Source organism: Oryctolagus cuniculus, chromosome 10 (genome assembly GCF_964237555.1).
Source record: "Oryctolagus cuniculus chromosome 10, mOryCun1.1, whole genome shotgun sequence".
Taxonomy (NCBI): domain Eukaryota; kingdom Metazoa; phylum Chordata; class Mammalia; order Lagomorpha; family Leporidae; genus Oryctolagus; species Oryctolagus cuniculus.
In genome coordinates, this window is record NC_091441.1 from 100,264,604 (window position 1) to 100,282,874 (window position 18,271).

Consider the following 18,271-nt stretch of genomic DNA (forward strand, 5'->3'; position numbering starts at 1 on the left):
CTGGGGGGAGGTGGCTCGCTCTCTGTGTACAATTTTCTGTGCTTTTTTTTTTTTTTTTTTTTGACAGGCAGAGTGGACAGTGAGAGAGAGACAGAGAGAAAGGTCTTCCTTTGCCGTTGGTTCACCCTCCAATGGCCGCCGCGGCCGGCGCGCTGCAGCCGGCGCACCGCGCTGATCCGATGGCAGGAGCCAGGAGCCAGGTGCTTTTCCTGGTCTCCCATGGGGTGCAGGGCCCAAGCACCTGGGCCATCCTCCACTGCACTCCCTGGTCACAGCAGAGGGCTGGCCTGGAAGAGGGGCAACCGGGACAGAATCCGGCGCCCCGACCGGGACTAGAACCCAGTGTGCCGGCGCCGCAAGGCGGAGGATTAGCCTAGTGAGCTGCGGCGCCGGCTAATTTTCTGTGCATGTTTATGTCCTTTCACTTTTTATAAAGGCCTCAGGTCAGATGTGCAAAACAGTTTCAAGGTTTACAGGAACATGGAAGCAGTCCTAGTAGAGTCGAGAACCAGAGCAGTATAAAAAATCAGCCAAAATGCCACACCTGTGAGGTGTCAGCCCCGGCCTACCCACCCTTGTTAGCAGCCACTGCAGGAACTTTGGAAGGTGAGTCCCGGCTCAGAGCAAAGGGAGGCTGCTCCTGCCCAGCAGCCGTGTGTCTCCATCAGTCGCCCCGAAGCCCAATGCCCTTCCAGTATACTTCATTTCTGGAATTTTGTAATTTCAAGAAGGTTTTATTAGGGGAATCACACTGTATGTAAATTTTTCAGTTTGGCTTAAAAACTTGTTTATTTGAGAGGCAGAGGGATAGAGAGGGGAAAGATAGAGAGCGAGCTCCCAGCTACTGGGTCAGTATAGCAATGTCCGCAAGGATAGGAGGGCCCAGTTGCTGGGAACTCATTCTGTGTCTTCCATTCAGGTGTCAGGGACCCACCTACTTCACCCATCACTGCTCCCTCCCAAGGTCTGTGTTAATAGGATGCTGGAGTTCAGGACCTGGGGGTGGGTATGGGATCCAGGCACTCCAGTGTGGGACCCATGCTAACTGGTGTCTCAGCCTCTAGGCCAAATGCTCACCTGAAATGGCCTTTTAAAGTCCAGCACGACTTTCTGGAGGTTTGTTTGGATTGTTCCATGTGTGAATGGTTCATTCACTTTCATTGCTGGGTGGTATAGTATGGATGTACCACAATTTTTATTTTTATTTTTTTTGACAGGCAGAGTGGACAGAGAGAGAGACAGAGAGAAAGGTCTTCCTTTGCCGTTGGTTCACCCTCCAATGGCCGCCGCGGCCGGCGCTCTGCGACCAGTGTACCGCGCCGATCCGATGGCTGGAGCCAGGTGCTTATCCTGGTTTCCCATGGGGTGCAGGGCCCAAGCACTTGGGCCATCCTCCACTGCACTCCCTGGCCACAGCAGAGAGCTGGCCTGGAAGAGGGGCAACCGGGACAGAATCCAGTGCCCCGACCAGGACTAGAACCTGGTGTGCCGGTGCCGCAAGGTGGAGGATTAGCCTAGTGAGCCACGGCGCCGGCCAGATGTACCACAATTTAACCATTTATCCATTGAAGAACATTTATGTTCTTTCTAATTTGGGGATTATTTTTTTCTTTTTTTTGACAGGCAGAGTGGACAGTGAGAGAGAGAGACAGAGAGAAAGGTCTTCCTTTGCCGTTGGTTCACCCTCCAATGGCCGCCGTGGCCGGCACGCTGCGGCCGGCGCACCGCACTGATCTGATGGCAGGAGCCAGGAGCCAGGTGCTTTTCCTGGTCTCCCATGGGGTGCAGGGCCCAAGCACCTGGGCCATCCTCCACTGCACTCCCTGGCCACAGCAGAGAGCTGGCCTGGAAGAGGGGCAACCGGGACAGAATCCAGTGCCCCGACCAGGACTAGAACCTGGTGTGCCGGTGCCGCAAGGTGGAGGATTAGCCTAGTGAGCCACGGCGCCGGCCGGATGTACCACAATTTAACCATTTATCCATTGAAGAACATTTATGTTCTTTCTAATTTGGGGATATTATAAATAAAGATGCTACACTTATGGAGAGAAATTTTTGTGCAAAAATAAGGTTTATTTCTCTGGGGTAAATGCTCAAAATTCCAGTTGCTGTGTTATGTGGTAGTTTTATTCTTTGTTGTTGTTTTACACTTGTGTTTATTTTTATTTACTTGAATGGCAGAAAGAGACATCCAGAGATGTGTCTTCCCTTCACTGGTTCATCCCCCAGATACCTATAACAGTCAGAGTTAGGCCAGGCTATAGCCTGGAGCCTGCAACTCTATCCAGGCTTCATGTGTGGGTAGCAGGGACCTATGTACTTGAACTATCACCTGTTTCCTTGCAGGCTCTGGAATAACAGCAAGCTTGAATCAGAAATGGAACCAGGGCTCAAATCCGGCCACTCAGCCAAGGAATGTGTGGGCATCCTGAGTGATGTCTTTTTGTTTTTTTTTTTTTTTAAGATTTATTTATTTATTTGGAAGACAAAGTTACAGAGATGCAGAGAGAGAGAGAAAGAGAGAGATAGAGGTCATCTATCTTTTGGTTCACTCCCCAGATGGCCGCAACAGCCAGAGCTGTGCCAATCTGAAGTCAGGAGAGCTTACTCTGGGTCTCCCACGCCCATGCAGGGGCCCAAGCACTTAGGCCATCTTCCACTGCTTTCCCAGGCCATAGCAGAGAGCTACACAGGAAGTGGAGCAGCCGGGACTTGAACCAGCGTCCATATGGGATACCAGCACTGCAGGCGGCGACTTTACCTGCTATGCCACAGTGCAGGTAAAACACCCCCAAGTGGTGTTTTAATTGCAGTGCTAAGCACCCACCCCAAATCCTTTGTTTTCACCTTTTAAGCTTAGATATATTTTGTTTATTTGAGAGGTAGAGTTAAAGAAAGAGAAAGGGGGAGAAAGGAGAGAGAAACCAATGATCCCATCTGCTGGTTCCCCAGATGGTTGCAACTGCCAGGGCTAGGCCATGCTGAAGCCAGGAACCTGAACCTCCATCCGGGTCTCCAACATGGATGGCAGAGACACAAGCACTTGGGCCATCCTCTGCTGCTTTCCTGGGCACATTAGCAGGGAGCTGGATCAGAAGTGGAGCAGCCTGGACTCAAACCCATGCTCATATGGGATGTCAGTGAAGATTTTATTTATTTATTTGAGAGGTAGAGTTACAGAGAGGAAGGTCTTCCATTGTCTAGTTCACTCCCCAAATGGACACAGTGGCTTGAGCTAGGCTGATCCGGAGCCAGGAGCTTCTTCTGGGTTTCCCACGCCGGTGCAGAGGCCCAAGTACTTGAACCATCTTCTACTGCTTTCCCAGGCCATAAGCAGAGAGAAAATGGGAAGAGGAGCAGCCAGGATACGAACCAGTGCCCATAGGAGATGCTGGCAACACAGGTGGAGGCTTCACCTACCATGCCATGGCACTGGCCCCTCTCTCCTTTGTTTTAAAAAATACTACTAATCTGGCCGGCGCCGCGGCTCACCAGGCTAATCCTCCGCCTAGCGGCGCCGGCACACCGGGTTCTAGTCCCGGTCGGGGCGCCGGATTCTGTCCCGGTTGCCCCTCTTCCAGGCCAGCCCTCTGCTGTGGCCAGGGAGTGCAGTGGAGGATGGCCCAGGTGCTTGGGCCCTGCACCCCATGGGAGACCAGGAAAAAGCACCTGGCTCCTGGCTCCTGCCATCGGATCAGCGCGGTGCGCCGGCCGCAGCGCGCCGACCGCGGCGGCCATTGGAGGGTGAACCAACGGCAAAGGAAGACCTTTCTCTCTGTCTCTCTCTCTCACTGTCCACTCTGCCTGTCAAAAAAAAAAAAAAAATACTACTAATCTGTTTTCCAAAGTATTTATACCAATTTATGTTTCCACCAGTAAGATGAGTAGTCTAATTTCTGTTTGGCATTTCTCTATTTTGATATTTGATGTGTTAACGTTTTATTTTAGCTTTTCTGATTGGCAAAATCGTGATAGCTTTTTGTTTTAATTTGTATTTCCTTAATAACTAAGGCTGTCAAACATCTTTTCACGTGTTTATTTGCCATTTAAATATCTTCTTTGGTGAAATGTTTGTTCATGTGTTTTGCCCATTTTGTTAACTGGATTCTTTGTTGTTGAATTTTGGGAGTCCTTTATATATTCTAGATACTACTGTCTTATGAGTTATGTGGTTTGTAAATATATTCTCCTAGTCTGTTCATCCTCATAATTGGATCTTTTGCAGAACAAATATTTTTAATTGTGATGAAGTCCAGTTTATTAATTTTCCTTTTATGGCTTGAGCTTTGGGTATTAAGTCTAAGAACTTTGAGAAGCTTTTCTGTTATGTTTTCCTGTAAAAGTTTTACTTACAGATTTATATCTTTAAAAATTTTATTTATGTTCATTTTATTTTTATTTTTTTAAAGATTTATTTATTTATTTGAGAGGCAGAGTTAGAGAGAGAGATGGAGAGAGAGAGAGAAAGGTCTTCCATCTGCGGGTCACTCCCCAAATGGCTGCAATAGCCGGAGCTGGGCCGATCTTAAGCCAAGAGCCAGGAGCTTCTTCTGGGTCTCCCTTGTGGGTGCAGGGACCCAAATACTTGGGCCATCTTCTGCTGCCTTCCCATACTCATTAGCAGGGAACTGGATCAGAAATGGGGCAGCCAGGTCTTGAACCGGCACCCATATGGGATGCTGGTGCCTCAGGTCGAGGCTTAACCTACTGTGCCACAGCGCCTATGTTTGTTTATTTGAAAGTCAGAGGGAAAGACAGGTTTTCTATCTGCTGATTCATTCCCCAAATGCCTGCAACAACCAGAGCTGGGCCTGGCCGGATCCCAGAACTCAGTCTCGTCTCCCACGTGGGGTCATCTGCTGCTTCACATGGTTCGCATTAGCAGGAAGCTGGACTGAAAATGGAAGAACCAAGATTTGAACCAGGCACTCCTATTTGGGATGTGGGCATCCCAAGCAGTAACTTAACTGCTGGGACAAATGTCTACCCCTTTAGTTTTTTTTTTGTTTGTTTGTTTTTTGTTTTGTTTTGTTTTTTGTTTGATAGACAGAGTTAGACAGTGAGAGAGAGACAGAGAGAAAGATCTTCCTTCTGTTGGTTCACTCCCCAAATGGCCGCCATAGCCGGCGCTGTGCCATTCCAAAGCCAGGAGCCAGGTGCTTCCTCCTGGTCTCCCAAGTGGGTGCAGGGCCCAAGCACTTGGGCCATCTTCTACTGCCCTTCCAGGCCACAGCAGAGAACTGGACTGGAAGAAGAGGAGCAGCTGGGTCTAGAACCCGGCGTGATTTGGGATGCCAATGCCGCAGGTGGAGGATTAACCAAGTGAGCCACGGTGCTGGCCCCTGTAAAAAGACTATTCTAAGTATTCTAATTTCCTTATATTTTCATAAAAAGTTTTAGGACAATTTAGAAAAATCTTGCTGAGATTTTGACAAGAATTTTGTTATATTTATAGTTCAATTTGGGTAGAATTGACACATTTGTTATTTTGAGTCTTCCAACCAATGGACGTGATATGTCTCTCCATTTATTTAGAACTCTTATTTAGTATTGTGTAGGTTTCAGCATATAATTCCTATACACGTTTTCATACATTTACAGATAAACGTTTTTCTCCTTTTTGCCTTATAAAATGGAAGAGTGAATGATACATAATTTTAAATTAATTGTACATGTGTTCACTGCAAGTTTATAGAAATTTAATTGGTTGTGTTTATCTTGTGTCTTGCAACCTTCAGGAACTTTGTTTTTTTTCCTAGGATTTTTTTTTCTTAGATTCCTTGTGCTTTCCTATGTAGACAGTCACATTATTTGCAAATAAGGACAGTTTAATTTCTTCATATCTGATGTTTGCATTTTATTTCCTTATTTCCCTGGCTAGAACTTTCAGTACTATATTGAATTAGCGTGGTGAAAGTGTACATTTTGCTCTGTTCCTGATCTTAGAGGGAAGAATGAATTCTTTCACTGTTAGACATAATATTAGATATGTTTTTAGATAGGTGTTACTTATTAAGTTGAGGAAATTATATTCTGCTTATAGTTTTCTCAGAGTTTTATCATGAATGGCTATTGACTTTTTTCAAATATTTTTCTGCACCAATTGATATGATACTGTGATTTATCTTTAACTTGTCAATATATTAGATTATATTAATGATTTTCAAATTATTGAACTAGCCTTGCATTGCTAAAATATATATGGTGTATAATCCTTTTTATATATGTTGAAATCTGTTAGCTTATATTTCTTTTTTTTTAAAGATTTATTTATTTATTTGATGGGGCCGGCACTGTGGCACAGCAGGTTAACACCCTGGCCTGAAGTGCCAGCATCCCATAAGGGTGCCATTTCTAGTCCTGGCTACTCCACTTCCGATCCAGCTCTCTGCTATGGTCTGGGAAAGCAATAGAAGATGGCCCAAGTCCTTGGGCCCCTGCACCCACGTGAGAGACCCGGAGGAAGCTCCTGGCTCCTGGCTTCGGATCGGCGCAGCTCCGGCCATTGCGGCCAATTGGGGAGTGAACCAGTGGATGGAAGACCTCTCTCTCTGTCTCTACCTCTCTCTGTAACTCTGCCTTTCAAATAAATAAAATAAAAAAGATTTATTTATTTATTTGAAAGGCAGAGTTACAGAGAGGCAGAGGCAGAGAGAGAGAGAGGGGAAGAATTCTTCCATCTGCTGGTTCACTCCCCAGATGGCCATAATGGCCAGAGTGTGTTGATATGAAGCCAGGAGCCAGGAGCTTCTTCCAGGTCTCCTATGTGGGTGCAGAGGTCCAAGTACTTGGGCCATTTTCTACTGCTTTCCCAGGCCAAGCTGAGAGCTGGATCAGAAATGGAGCAGCCAGGACTCAAACTGGTGCCCATATAGGATGCCGGCACTGTAGGCAGCGGCTTTACCCAATATGCCACAGCACCAGCCCGGAGCTTATATTTCATTAAGGATTTTTGCTTATATTTCATTAAGGATCTGTATTCATGAGGGATTTTCATCTGTCATCCTTTTTTTTTTTTTTTTAAGATTTATGTATTTATTTATTTGAAAAGCAGAATCACAGAGAGGAGAGACAGAGATCTTCCATACACTGGTACACTCCCCAAATGGCTGCAAAAGGTTCAAGCTGAAGCCAGGAACCTAGAACTCCATGTGGGACTCCCATCTGAAATAAATGATTTATTTCATGGCAGGGTTTGAAGCACTGGGGCTATATTCCACCGCGTTACGGTGCATTAGCAGGGAGCTGGATCAGAAGTGGAGCAGCCAGGACTCATAGTGCTCATATGGGATGCAAATGACATGGGAGGTAGCTTAACCCTCTGCACCACAATATGGACCCTGTTATCAATTTTTATTTAAATATTTGATAGAATTCTCCAGTGAAGGCTCCAGTGTTGTGGGGTAGCTGGTTAAACTGCTGCCTGCGATGACAGCATCCCGTATGGGTGCAGGTTCAAGTCCCAGTTGCTCCACTCTGATCCAGCTTCCTGATAATGTTCCTGAGAGAGCAGTGAAGATGGCCCCAGTACTTGGGACCAGCAACCCATGTGGGAGACCTGGAGGAAGCTCACTTCTGCTTGGCCCAGCCCTAGTTGCAGCTATTTGGGGAGTGAACCAGTGGATGGATGGACTCTCTGCTCCCTGCTCTCTGCAACTCTGCTTTTCAAATAAGTAAACAAATTTAAAAAAAAAAATTCCCTTGTGAAACCATCTTGGTTTGGAGAGCTTGTGGGAGGAGCTTAAAAAGTGTGAATTCCAGGCTGGCGCTGTGGCGTAGGGAGTAAAGCCGCCACCTGTAGTGCCAGCATTCCATATGGGCGCTGGTTCGAGTCCCAGCTGCTCCACTTCTGATCTAGCTCCCTGCTATGGCCTTGGAAAGTAGTAGAAGATGGCCTAAGTCCTTGGCGCCCTGCACCCACATGGGTGACCTGGAAGAAGCTCCTGGCTCCTGGCTTCGGATCGGCCAAGCTCCCACCGTTGTGGCCAAATGGGGAGTGAACCAGCAGATGGAAGATCTCTCTTAATCTGTCTGCCTCTCGTTCTCTCTCTGTAATTCTGACTTTCAAGTAAATAAATAAATCTTTATTTAAAAAAATAAAAAAAATATGGATTCAGTTCTCTTAGTGGTTACTTACATGGCAATTCAGATGTTTGATTTCCTGTGGGGTGAGTTGTAGCAGGTCATGCTTTTGCTTTTTCCTCTTAGTTACATGATCTGTGTGTAGAGCTATTTATAGTGTCCCTGGTTCTGATACCTGCAGCATCTGTGGCTGTATTCTTATTTTATTCATGATACTGATCATTTCGTGACTTCTTTCTCCTCTTTCAGTCTTTCTAGAAGTTTGTCAATTTTATCAATATTTTCAAACAAACAACTCTTACTTTCATTGGTTTTCTCTATTTTTAGTTTCGTTGATTTTGCTCTTAGGTTGTTTGTTTGTTTTTTTTTTTTTTTTTGACAGGCAGAGTGGACAGTGAGAGATAGAGACAGAGAGAAAGGTCTTCCTTTTGCCGTTGGTTCACCCTCCAATGGCCGCCGCGGCCGGCGCACCGCGCTGATCCGATGGCAGGAGCCAGGAGCCAGGTGCTTCTCCTGGTCTCCCATGGGGTGCAGGGCCCAAGCACCTGGGCCATCCTCCACTGCACTCCCTGGCCACAGCAGAGAGCTGGCCTGGAAGAGGGGCAACCGGGACAGAATCCGGCGCCCCGACCGGGACTAGAACCTGGTGTGCCGGCGCCGCAAGGCGGAGGATTAGCCTAGTGAGCCGTGGCGCCGGCTTTAGGTTTTTTACTTCCTTCATCTGTTGGGGTTCATTTTGGATTTCTTTTAGTAGGGTTTTGAGTGGGAACTTGGATTACCGACTCGCGGCCGCTCCTCTGTTGTGTGCAGGTAGTGCTGTGTCTGAGCGCTTTCCTCTCAGGACCACTTCAGTTGCTTTCCACACATTTGTATGGAGTTTTCCACCCGTTTTTATTGTATTTTCATTTTACAGTCAGTGCAATGTGTTTATTTCCTTTGATTCCTCTTTGAACCATGGTTTATGTAGAAGAGTATTGTTTTGTTTCCAGATATTTAGAAATAGTTGACTTCAAGCTTGATTCCATTGTGGCCAAGGAACATCCTTTGTATGATTTAAATTCTCTTATATTTGTTGTTTATTAATTTTTTAAAAAGATCAATTCATTTGAAAGGTAGAGTTACAGACAGTGAGAGGGAGAGACAAAGAGAAAGGTCTTCCTTCCGTTGGTTCACTCCCCAAATGGGTGCAACGGCCAGAGCTGCGCCGATCCGAAGCCAGGAGCCAGGTGCTTCCTCCTGGTCTCCTACGTAGGTGCTGGGGCCCAAGCACTTGGGCCATCCTCCACTGCTTTCCCAGGCCTTAGCAGAGAGCTGGATTGGAAGAGGAGCAGTTGGGACTAGAACCAGAGCCCATATGGATGCCGGTGCCACAAGCGGAGGATTAACCTACTGAGCCACAGCTCCGGCCCCTGTTGGTTAATTTTTATGATCCGTCTCGGTAATGTTCCGCAGATATTGAAAAGAATTTGTATTTTGCTGTCCTTTGATGAAGTGATCTGTAGCAGCCAGTGAGATCCTATGGTCAGGGGTGGTGTTGAGCTCTCCTCTATTGCTGACTTTATATTTAGTCCTATCGATTGTTGATAGAAGGATTTGAAATCTTCAACCTGAGTTGTAGGTGTATCTGTTTCTCCTTTCAGTGCAATCAGTTTTTGTTTGTACACTTTGCAGATTTTGTGTTTGGCTTATACAATTTTTTTTGGATTTTATTTTTATTTATTTGAAAGAGTTGGAGCCGGTGCTGTGGCTGTGGTGTAGCCACCGCCTGCAGTGCTGGCATCCATATGAGTGCTGCTTCAAGTCCTGACTGCTCGCTCTCGCGCGCTCTCTCTCTCTGCCTCTCCTTCTCTGTGTGTGTGACTCTGACTTTCAAATAAATAAATAAATCTTTTTTTTTTTTTTTTTTTTAAAGACAAAGTTACATAGAGAGGTAGAAACAGAAGAGAGAGAGAGGTCTTCCATCTGCTGTTTCACTCCCAGATGGCTGTAATGGCCAGAGCTGCGCCGATCTGAAGTCAGGAGCCAGGAGCTTCTTCCAGGTCCCCATGTAGGTACAGGGGCCCAAGGACCTGGGCCATCTTCTGCTGCTTGCCCAGGCCATAACAGAGAGCTGGATCGGAAGAGGAGTAGCCGGGACTAGAACAGGCACTCATATGGGATGCCGGCGCTTCGGGCCAGGGCGTTAACCTGCTGCACCACAGCGCCGGCCCCTGGTTTATACATATTTAGTATTACTGTGTCTTCTTGGTGGATTCACCTTTTTATCATTATGCAATGTCCCTCCTATTTTTATTACATAATGTCCCATATTTTTGCTTACCTGTTCTTTCTTACTCTCTAGTGTTCAAAGGTTCCTTCTTTTATTGTTTCCTTTGTGTTTAGAGAACTTCCTGGAGCCATTTTTCGGAGGTAAATTGGCTGCTAACAGAGTCTTCCTTCCATTTGTCTTGGAGTGTCTGATTTTCCCTTTTCACAGAATGTGGGATTCTCAGTTGGCAGTTTTCTTTTAGCACTTGAAAAGTGCTGGGCCTCCTCCTTCTGCACTTCCTGATTTTTGCTGTCATTCAAATTGTTTATCTCCTGCAGATGTTTATTTTTCCTGGCCATCCTTGAGATTTTTTTCTTTATTTTTTAGTTTTCAGAAGTTCAATTTTGATAGTCTTGGCATAGATTTCTTTAGGTTTACTGTTTGGTTTTGTTCAGCTGCTGCTGCTGCTTTTATTTTTTTCCTCTTATTTATTTATTTATTTATTTTTGACAGGCAGAGTGGACAGTGAGAGAGAGAGAGACAGAGAGAAAGGTCTTCCTTTGCCGTTTGTTCACCCTCCAATGGCCGCCACAGCCAGCGCACTGCGGCTGGTGCATCATGCTGATCTGAAGCCAGGAGCCAGGTACTTATCCTGGTCTCTCATGGGGTGCAGGGCCCAATTACTTGGGCCATCCTCCACTGCACTCCCTGGCCACAGCAGAGAGCTGGCCTGGAAGAGGGGCAACTGGGACAGAATCCGGTGCCCCGACCGGGACTAGAACCCGGTGTGCTGGTGCTGCAAGGCGGAGGATTAGCCTATTGAGCCACAGCGCCAGCCTAATATTAGACTTTTAAATTATTGTCCTGCAGATCCTCGAGGTTCTGCTCATTTCATTTTAGTCTTTTCTGTCTTGGTTGTTCAGATTGACTGATTTTCGTTGTTCATCCTCCAGTTCACTGATTCCCCCTTGTCTGTTCCCGGTTGAGCAAGCCTCCCACTAAGCTTTTTGTTTGATTTGTACAATTTCCGTTTGGTTTCCGTTGTATCTTGTTTCTATACTGAGACTGTCTACTTCTTTGCCGTTAGCTTTTGTATTTTCCATCTACGTTAAGCATGACCATATTGTCCACTGAAGGATCATGGCTGATTTAAACTCTTTGTCAGATAATTCCAGCATTCCCAGTATCTGGGTGGTGTCATCTGTTGCTTGTCTTTTCATCTTGGGATCTTCCTGGCTTTAAGTATGATGAGTCATTTTTCAGTTAAAACTTAGATATGGGCCGGCGCCGCGGCTCACTAGGCTAATCCTCCGCCTAGCGGCGCCAGCACACCGGGTTCTAGTCCCGGTCGGGGCGCCGGATTCTGTCCCGGTTGCCCCTCTTCCAGGCCAGCCCTCTGCTGTGGCCAGGGAGTGCAGTGGAGGATGGCCCAGGTGCTTGGGCCCTGCACCCCATGGGAGACCAGGAAAAGCACCTGGCTCCTGGCTCCTGCCATCGGATCAGCGCGGTGCGCCGGCCGCAGCACGCCGGCCGCGGCGGCCATTGGAGGGTGAACCAACGGCAAAGGAAGACCTTTCTCTCTGTCTCTCTCTCTCACTATCCACTCTGCCTGTCCAAAAAAAAAAAAAAAAAAAAAAAAAAAAACCAAAAAACTTAGATATGGATGGACGATGCCGGAACTCTGGACCTTATTTAAACTTCGAGTTTCAGGTCACTTTCTGTGGCATCACATCACTCAGCAGGAATGGGAAGGCTGCAGCTCCAGGACTGCTGGGTGGAGGTGAAGTTCAGGTTCCCTGTTTGGCCTCTGTTGACGCCTGAGAGTGGGTGCAGGCCAGGAGGGGGCAGGCTCCCAGCTGTGGGGCATGGAATCCCTGGTTCCCTGCTCGGCCTTCTCTGACCCCTGCGTGGCCGTGTGCTGGGTGCTTCATCACGGTGCTCCCCACTTGGTTTTTGCTGATGTGGTTAGAGGAGAAGCCACAGTTTAAGACTGTCCTTTTTCTGGCCCTTTGTGTAGCAAATGCAGGCATTTGTTTGGACATATTTTTGATCTGGGTCTATGAATGTTTCTGGGTTGCTAGCTTCTTAGCTCCAAATCTGAAATACGAGGCAGAGGCAGAGAAAACCCAGGGAACTCATCACCTTGTCATCCCTCAAGTCCCAGCGTTACTGACTTAACTGCCTTCTCTCTAAGCTTTCAGATGCTTGTCCTATTGAAGAATGACATCTGGAGATTTTTTTCTTTGTTTTTGCAGTCAGGGAACAGGGAAAAGTACTTCAACTCTTATCTCCCGGGAAACAAAAGTCTGTGTATTTGCTACACCTAGGGAGTATTTGTATTCAGTAGCTTTGTCTATCGGTCTTTTCCCTTATGGTAGCTTCTTGTTTTTCATCCATGCCTGAAGTTCTTTTCTGCTTGTAACTCGGATGTTTATCCTTTGTCTTCTCTGCACCCTCGCACTCTGCTGAGTGAAGTCTTCGTTATGTTTTTTTTTAAAAAGATTTTATTTTATTTATTTGAGAGAGCTACAGACAAATAGGGAGCGACAGACACACAGAGAGAGAGAGGTCTTCCATCTGCTGGTTTACTTCCCAAATGGCTGCAACAGCTGGAGCCAGGCGGATCTGAAGCCAGGAACCAGAGCTTCGTTTGGGTCTCCCACCTGGGTGCAGGGGCCCCAGCACTTGAGCCATGTTCTGTTGCTTTCCTAGGCCATAACGGAGAGCTGGATCAGAAGAGGAGCAGCTGGGACACGAACCAGTGCCCATATGGGAAGCCAAAGCTGCGGTTGCAAGCTTAGCCTACTCTGCCACAGCGCCAGGCCCTTCCTGTCTTTCCTCTTCTCAACCTCTACCCTCTCTGTGGATGATCTGCTTCTCTGAGAAAATGAAACCATCAGAAGAGGACTTGAGGGGCCAGCATTGTGCAGCGAGTTAATGTCAGCATCCCTTGTGGGTGCTGGTTCGAGTCCCAGCTGTTCCACTTCTGATCCAGCTCCCTGCCAATGTGCCTAAGAAGGCAGCAGATGGCCCAAGTGCTTGGGCCCCTGCCACCCACATGGGAGACCTGGATGGAGTTCCAGACTCCTGGCTTCATCCTGGACCTACCCTGACTGTTACAGCCATTTGGGGAGTGAACCAGCAGATGGAAGATCTTTCTTTCTTTTTTTTTTTTTTTAAAGATTTATTTATTTTTAGTTGAAAGTCACAGTTACAAAGAGAGAGAAGGAGAGGCAGAGAAAGAGAGAGAGAGAGAGAGAGAGAGAGGTCCTCATCCACTGGTCCACTCCCCAACAGGCCGGAGCTGTGCCGATCTAAAGCTGGGAGCCAGGAGCCTCCCCCGGGTCTCCCGCGTGGGTGCAGGGGCCCAAAGACTTGGGCCATCTTCCACTGTGCACCCAGGCCACAGCAGAGAGTTGGACCAGAAGTGGAGCAGCCGGGTCTCGAACTGGTGCCCACATGGAATGCTGGCACTGTAGGTGGCAGCTCCACCCGCTACGCCACGGTGCTGGCTCCAGAAAATCTTTCTGCCTCTGTTTCTCTCTATTTCTCTGTCTTTCAAATAAATAAATAAAGCTTAAAAAAAAAAAAAGAGAGAGAGGATATCCCCAGTGCCTTCTTTTTTATTTTTGAGATTTATTTATTTTAAAATTTATTTACTTATTTGAGAGTCAGAGTTATACAGAGAGCAAAGGAGAGGAAGAAGAGACAGAGAGAGAGAGGTCTTCCATCCACTGTTTCACTCCCAAAATAGCCGCATCAGCCGGAGGTGCGCTGATCCGAAGCCAGGAGCCAGGAGTTTCTTCCAGGTCTCCCACATGGATGCAGGGGCCTGAGGACTTGAGCCATCTTCTACTGCTTTCCCAGACCATAGCAGAGAGTTGGATCAGAAGTAGAGCAGCCAGGACTTGAATCTGTACCCATATGGGATGCTGGCACTGCAGGCGGCAGCTTTACCCACTATGCACAGCACTTGCCCCCCGAGTGCCTTCTAACACCACCTCCCTACCTGCTGTTGTATCCAAGATTGGCCTTTCCTTCTCCCTGACTCTGGGTGCCTTATGTGTGTCCCATTCCCTTTCGCCCAGCCTTAGGTATTACTCTAATAATTCTCTCTCTCTTTATTTAAAGGCATATTTATTTAGTTTTACAAACTTATTTGAAGGGCAGAGAGACAGAGAAAGACAGACAACGAGAGATCTTTGATCTGCTGATTCATTCTTTAGATGCCCACAACAGCTGAGGCTGTTCCAGGTCAAAAGCAGGAGCTAATAGCCCAGGACTCAGTCTGAATGTCCCATGTGGATGGCAGGACCCAGATATTTGAGCCATCACCTGCTGTCTCCCAGGGTGTACGTTAGCAAGAAGCTGGAATCAGAAGCGGAGCTGGGGCCGGCACCGCGACTCAATAGGCTAATCCTCCACCTGCGGTGCTGGCACCCCAGGTTCTAGTCCCAGTCGGGGCACCAGATTCTGTCCCAGTTGCTCCTCTTCCAGCTCTCTGCTGTGGCCCAGGAGTGCAGTGGAGGATGACCCAAGTGCTTGGACCCTGCACCCGCAAGGGAGACCAGGAGAAGCACCTGGCTCCTGGCTTCAGATCAGCGTGGTGCGCCGGCCTCAGCGGCCATTGGGGGTGGTGAACCAACGGAAAAGGAAGACCTTTCTCTCTGTCTCTCTCTCTCACTGTCCACTCTGCCTGTCAAAAATTAAAAAAAGCAGAGCTGGAGCTCAAACCCAGCCACCCCAATATGGGATGCAAGGATCTCAAGTGGCATCTTTACTTCTCTACCAAATGCTCAATCCCCTGTCTCTTTGAACAACAACAGGTTTTTTTTTTCCTCTACTGAGTCATTGTCATTGTAATAAAAGCATAAACACGGATAGGCGTTGTGGCAGAGGACATTGAGCTGCTACCTGTGAAGCTGGCATCCCGTATCAGAGTGCTAGTTCAAGTCCAGGCTGCTGTGCTTCCAATCCAGTTCCCTGCTAGTGTGCCTCAACTTAGTTTCCAGCTTTTCTATTGATTGTATGTTTAGTCAGTCTGTGTATATTTTGGGGTATTTTTGCATAGCCTTGTTTTGTAGCACATTTCCCTTTATTATTCCAAATACACTTCACTTTGGCTGTGCAGTCTTTCATTGGTCTAACACACATTGGCCACTTTTACTCTCACTGTCATTTTCCGTATGTAGCCTGTTGTGTCTGTTGTCTTTGATGTTGTTGTTATAAGTTGATGGCCCTCCCTTCTCTTCCAGATTCAGGCTTCTTCAGGGGAAACTAAGTACGCTGGTCCCTTGGACTGTGCCAAGAAGCTGTTTCAGGAGTCTGGGATCCGAGGCATCTACAAAGGGACTGTGCTTACCCTTATGCGAGGTAACCTCTGAGGCCTTCACCCTGGGTCACCTGGGAAGGTGACCTGAGGTGGGGCTGCCCCTGAGGGTCTTTCCTGGATTGCCCAATTAGCCTTGGGCAGACCAGAACTCCAATAAATACCTCCTGGTTTGGTCATTCTAATGTAACCATGGCCGGCACCGACACAGATGAGTGTCTGCTGGTAGAAGTCATGATAGTGGAAGCCGATGCTGTGGCGCAGCAAGTAAAGCCGCTGCCTGCAGTGCTGGCATCGCATATGGGCACTGGTTCAAGTCCCAGCTGCTCCACTTCTGATCCAGCTCCCTGCTGTGGCCTGGGAAAGCAGCAGAAGATGGCCCAAGTGCTTGGGGCCCTGCACTCGCATGGGAGCCTCGGAATAGGCTCCTGGTTCCGGATCAGCCCAGCTCCAGCTGTTGCAGCCTTTTGGAGAGCAAACCAGCAGATTGAAGACCTCTCTCTATTTCTCTGCCTCTGCCTCTCAAATATTATATATATATATATATATATATATATATATAAACATATATAAAACATATATATAAAACATATATATATTTATAATCATGATACTGGTAGTTGGCAGGAAATAGAAAGTTGGTGGATAGGGATTGTGGCTGGAGGGGAGGGTAGGAAGAAAGAATAACATAAGGACAATGGGGCACGCCCTGGTTTTGAGAGGTACATCCTGGGGGGTGGCAGTCGGAGAGGTAGAGACAGCCTCAGCCTTGACCTGTGATGGCAGCTTGGAGGAAAGCCAGCTGCACTAGCTGGTTCTTGCTTGTTGCAGTGGGCATCAGTGGTGACCACACTGGGGGAACGCCAAGGATGAAATGCTGCCCTGTGTGTTTGCGTTCACGCCTGCCGGGGCTTGGCCTAGAGCCGTGCACGGTAGCTGCCAAGTGATGACTGCCAGTCGGATGTGGCCTCTGAGAAACTTCTCCGGAAACCGTGATGGGTCCAGTGCTTGGCTTTTTCAGACTCAAGAAATCTGTGAGGGTTTTATATACTTTGATTCACCTCTTTCTTGCCACTGACAGATGTTCCAGCCACTGGGATGTATTTCATGACCTATGAATGGTTGAAAAATATCTTCACTCCAGAGGGAAAGAGGTGAGGAAAACAAAACTTAAAAACCACCTTCCGCAGTCATGGGTTGGCTGCGTTCCCCTCTGGGTGGGTCTGAAAGCAGAAACAGGACTTGTTTCTGGCTCCATGTGCACTTCCTCTTGTGACTGCTAAGGTCCAGCAAGTGCCTCTGATTTTGTGCCTCACTCAGCAGAGCAAGTGTTTCAAACAGGTGCATGGAGCTTCCTCCAAGGAGTGACAGCTGCCACTTCCCAGGAGTCCTGGCCTTGGACCCCTTCCCTCAGCCAGCGTCTCCCTGTCACTGCCCTATCTGCCTCAGAAGCTGAGGTCTGAACAGCACTCTCACAGCCACTGTCTGACTGAGGCTGTGGTTGCCGTTCTGTAGTGTCAGTGAGCTCAGTGCGCCCCGGATCCTGGTGGCTGGTGGCATTGCAGGGATCTTCAACTGGGCGGTGGCAATTCCTCCAGATGTGCTCAAGTCCCGCTTCCAGACTGGTAAGTGGTGGATAGCGTGGTGGGTGGGGTACAGATTTCTTCTTTTATTTTTCAAAGTGAGTCACCTCATTTTGTTTTTTTCCTAAGATGTATTTATTTGAAAGTCAGATTTAGAGAGAGGGAGGGAGGGATGGAAGGAGGGAGGGAGGGAGGGAGAGAGAGAGAATATCTTCCATCTGCTGGTTCACTCCCCAAATGGCTACACTGGCAAGAGCTGGGCCAGGGTGAGGCCAGGAGCCAGGGGCTTCATCCAGGTCTCCCATGTGGGTGTAGGGACCCAAGGAATTGAGTCATTTTCCACTGCTTTCCCAGGTGTATCAGCAAGGAACTGGATCGGAAGTGGAGTAGCGAGGACTCGAACTAGTGCCCATATGGGATGCTGGTGCTGCAGGTGGTTGCTTAACTGCTATACCACAGTGCTGGCCCCTCATACAGAGTTCCTAAGACCCTAGGGAAGGGCTGGTGCTGTGGCATAGTAGATTAAGCCTCTGCTTGTAGTGGTGGCATCCCATATGGGCACCATTTTGAGTCCTGGCTGCTCCACTTCTGATCCAGCTTCCTGCTAATGTGCCTGGGAAAGCAGTGGAAGATGGCCCAAGTGCTTGGGCCCTTGTACCCATGTGGGAGAAGCTCCTGGCTTCAGATCGGCTCAGCTCCGGCTGTTGCAGCCATTTGATGAGTAAACCAGTGGTTGGAAGCCCTCTTGCTCTCTCTCTTTCTCTCTGTCTGTCTCTCCCTTTCTTTGTAACTCTGCCTCTCAAAAAAATACATGAATCTTAAAAAAAAAAAAATACATTCTAGGGATACAAAGTCTCCACAGCAGCTGTAGCATCTGTCTCACCAACATTCTCCCTCATAGTGCTTTGGTTTCTAGAAACCCTAGATTCATTTTCATGTCAGTCTAAACCCCAAATAAGTGAGATATGAAGTCAAATCCAGCAACAAAAATCAGCTGAACAACAATGACAAAAATAGTCACTCTCCTAC

The 18,271-nt window shown here is 47.7% G+C and overlaps 1 protein-coding gene and 1 long non-coding RNA gene across 2 annotated transcripts in view; both read left to right on the forward strand.

Moving 5' to 3' along the window:
* SLC25A20 (solute carrier family 25 member 20) overlaps positions 1-18,271 on the forward strand; it is a 32,639-nt gene that overhangs the window by 12,775 nt on the left and 1,593 nt on the right. The window contains exons 5-7 of the mRNA XM_002713398.5: positions 15,586-15,703; positions 16,741-16,813; positions 17,175-17,284. Of these exons, the coding sequence (XP_002713444.2) occupies positions 15,586-15,703; positions 16,741-16,813; positions 17,175-17,284 (301 nt within the window). The remainder of the gene's footprint in view (positions 1-15,585; positions 15,704-16,740; positions 16,814-17,174; positions 17,285-18,271) is intronic.
* On the forward strand, positions 40-15,069 carry LOC138844105 (uncharacterized). The gene is made up of 2 exons (XR_011379550.1): positions 40-8,430; positions 8,786-15,069. It is a non-coding gene; the product is annotated as an uncharacterized lncRNA (long non-coding RNA).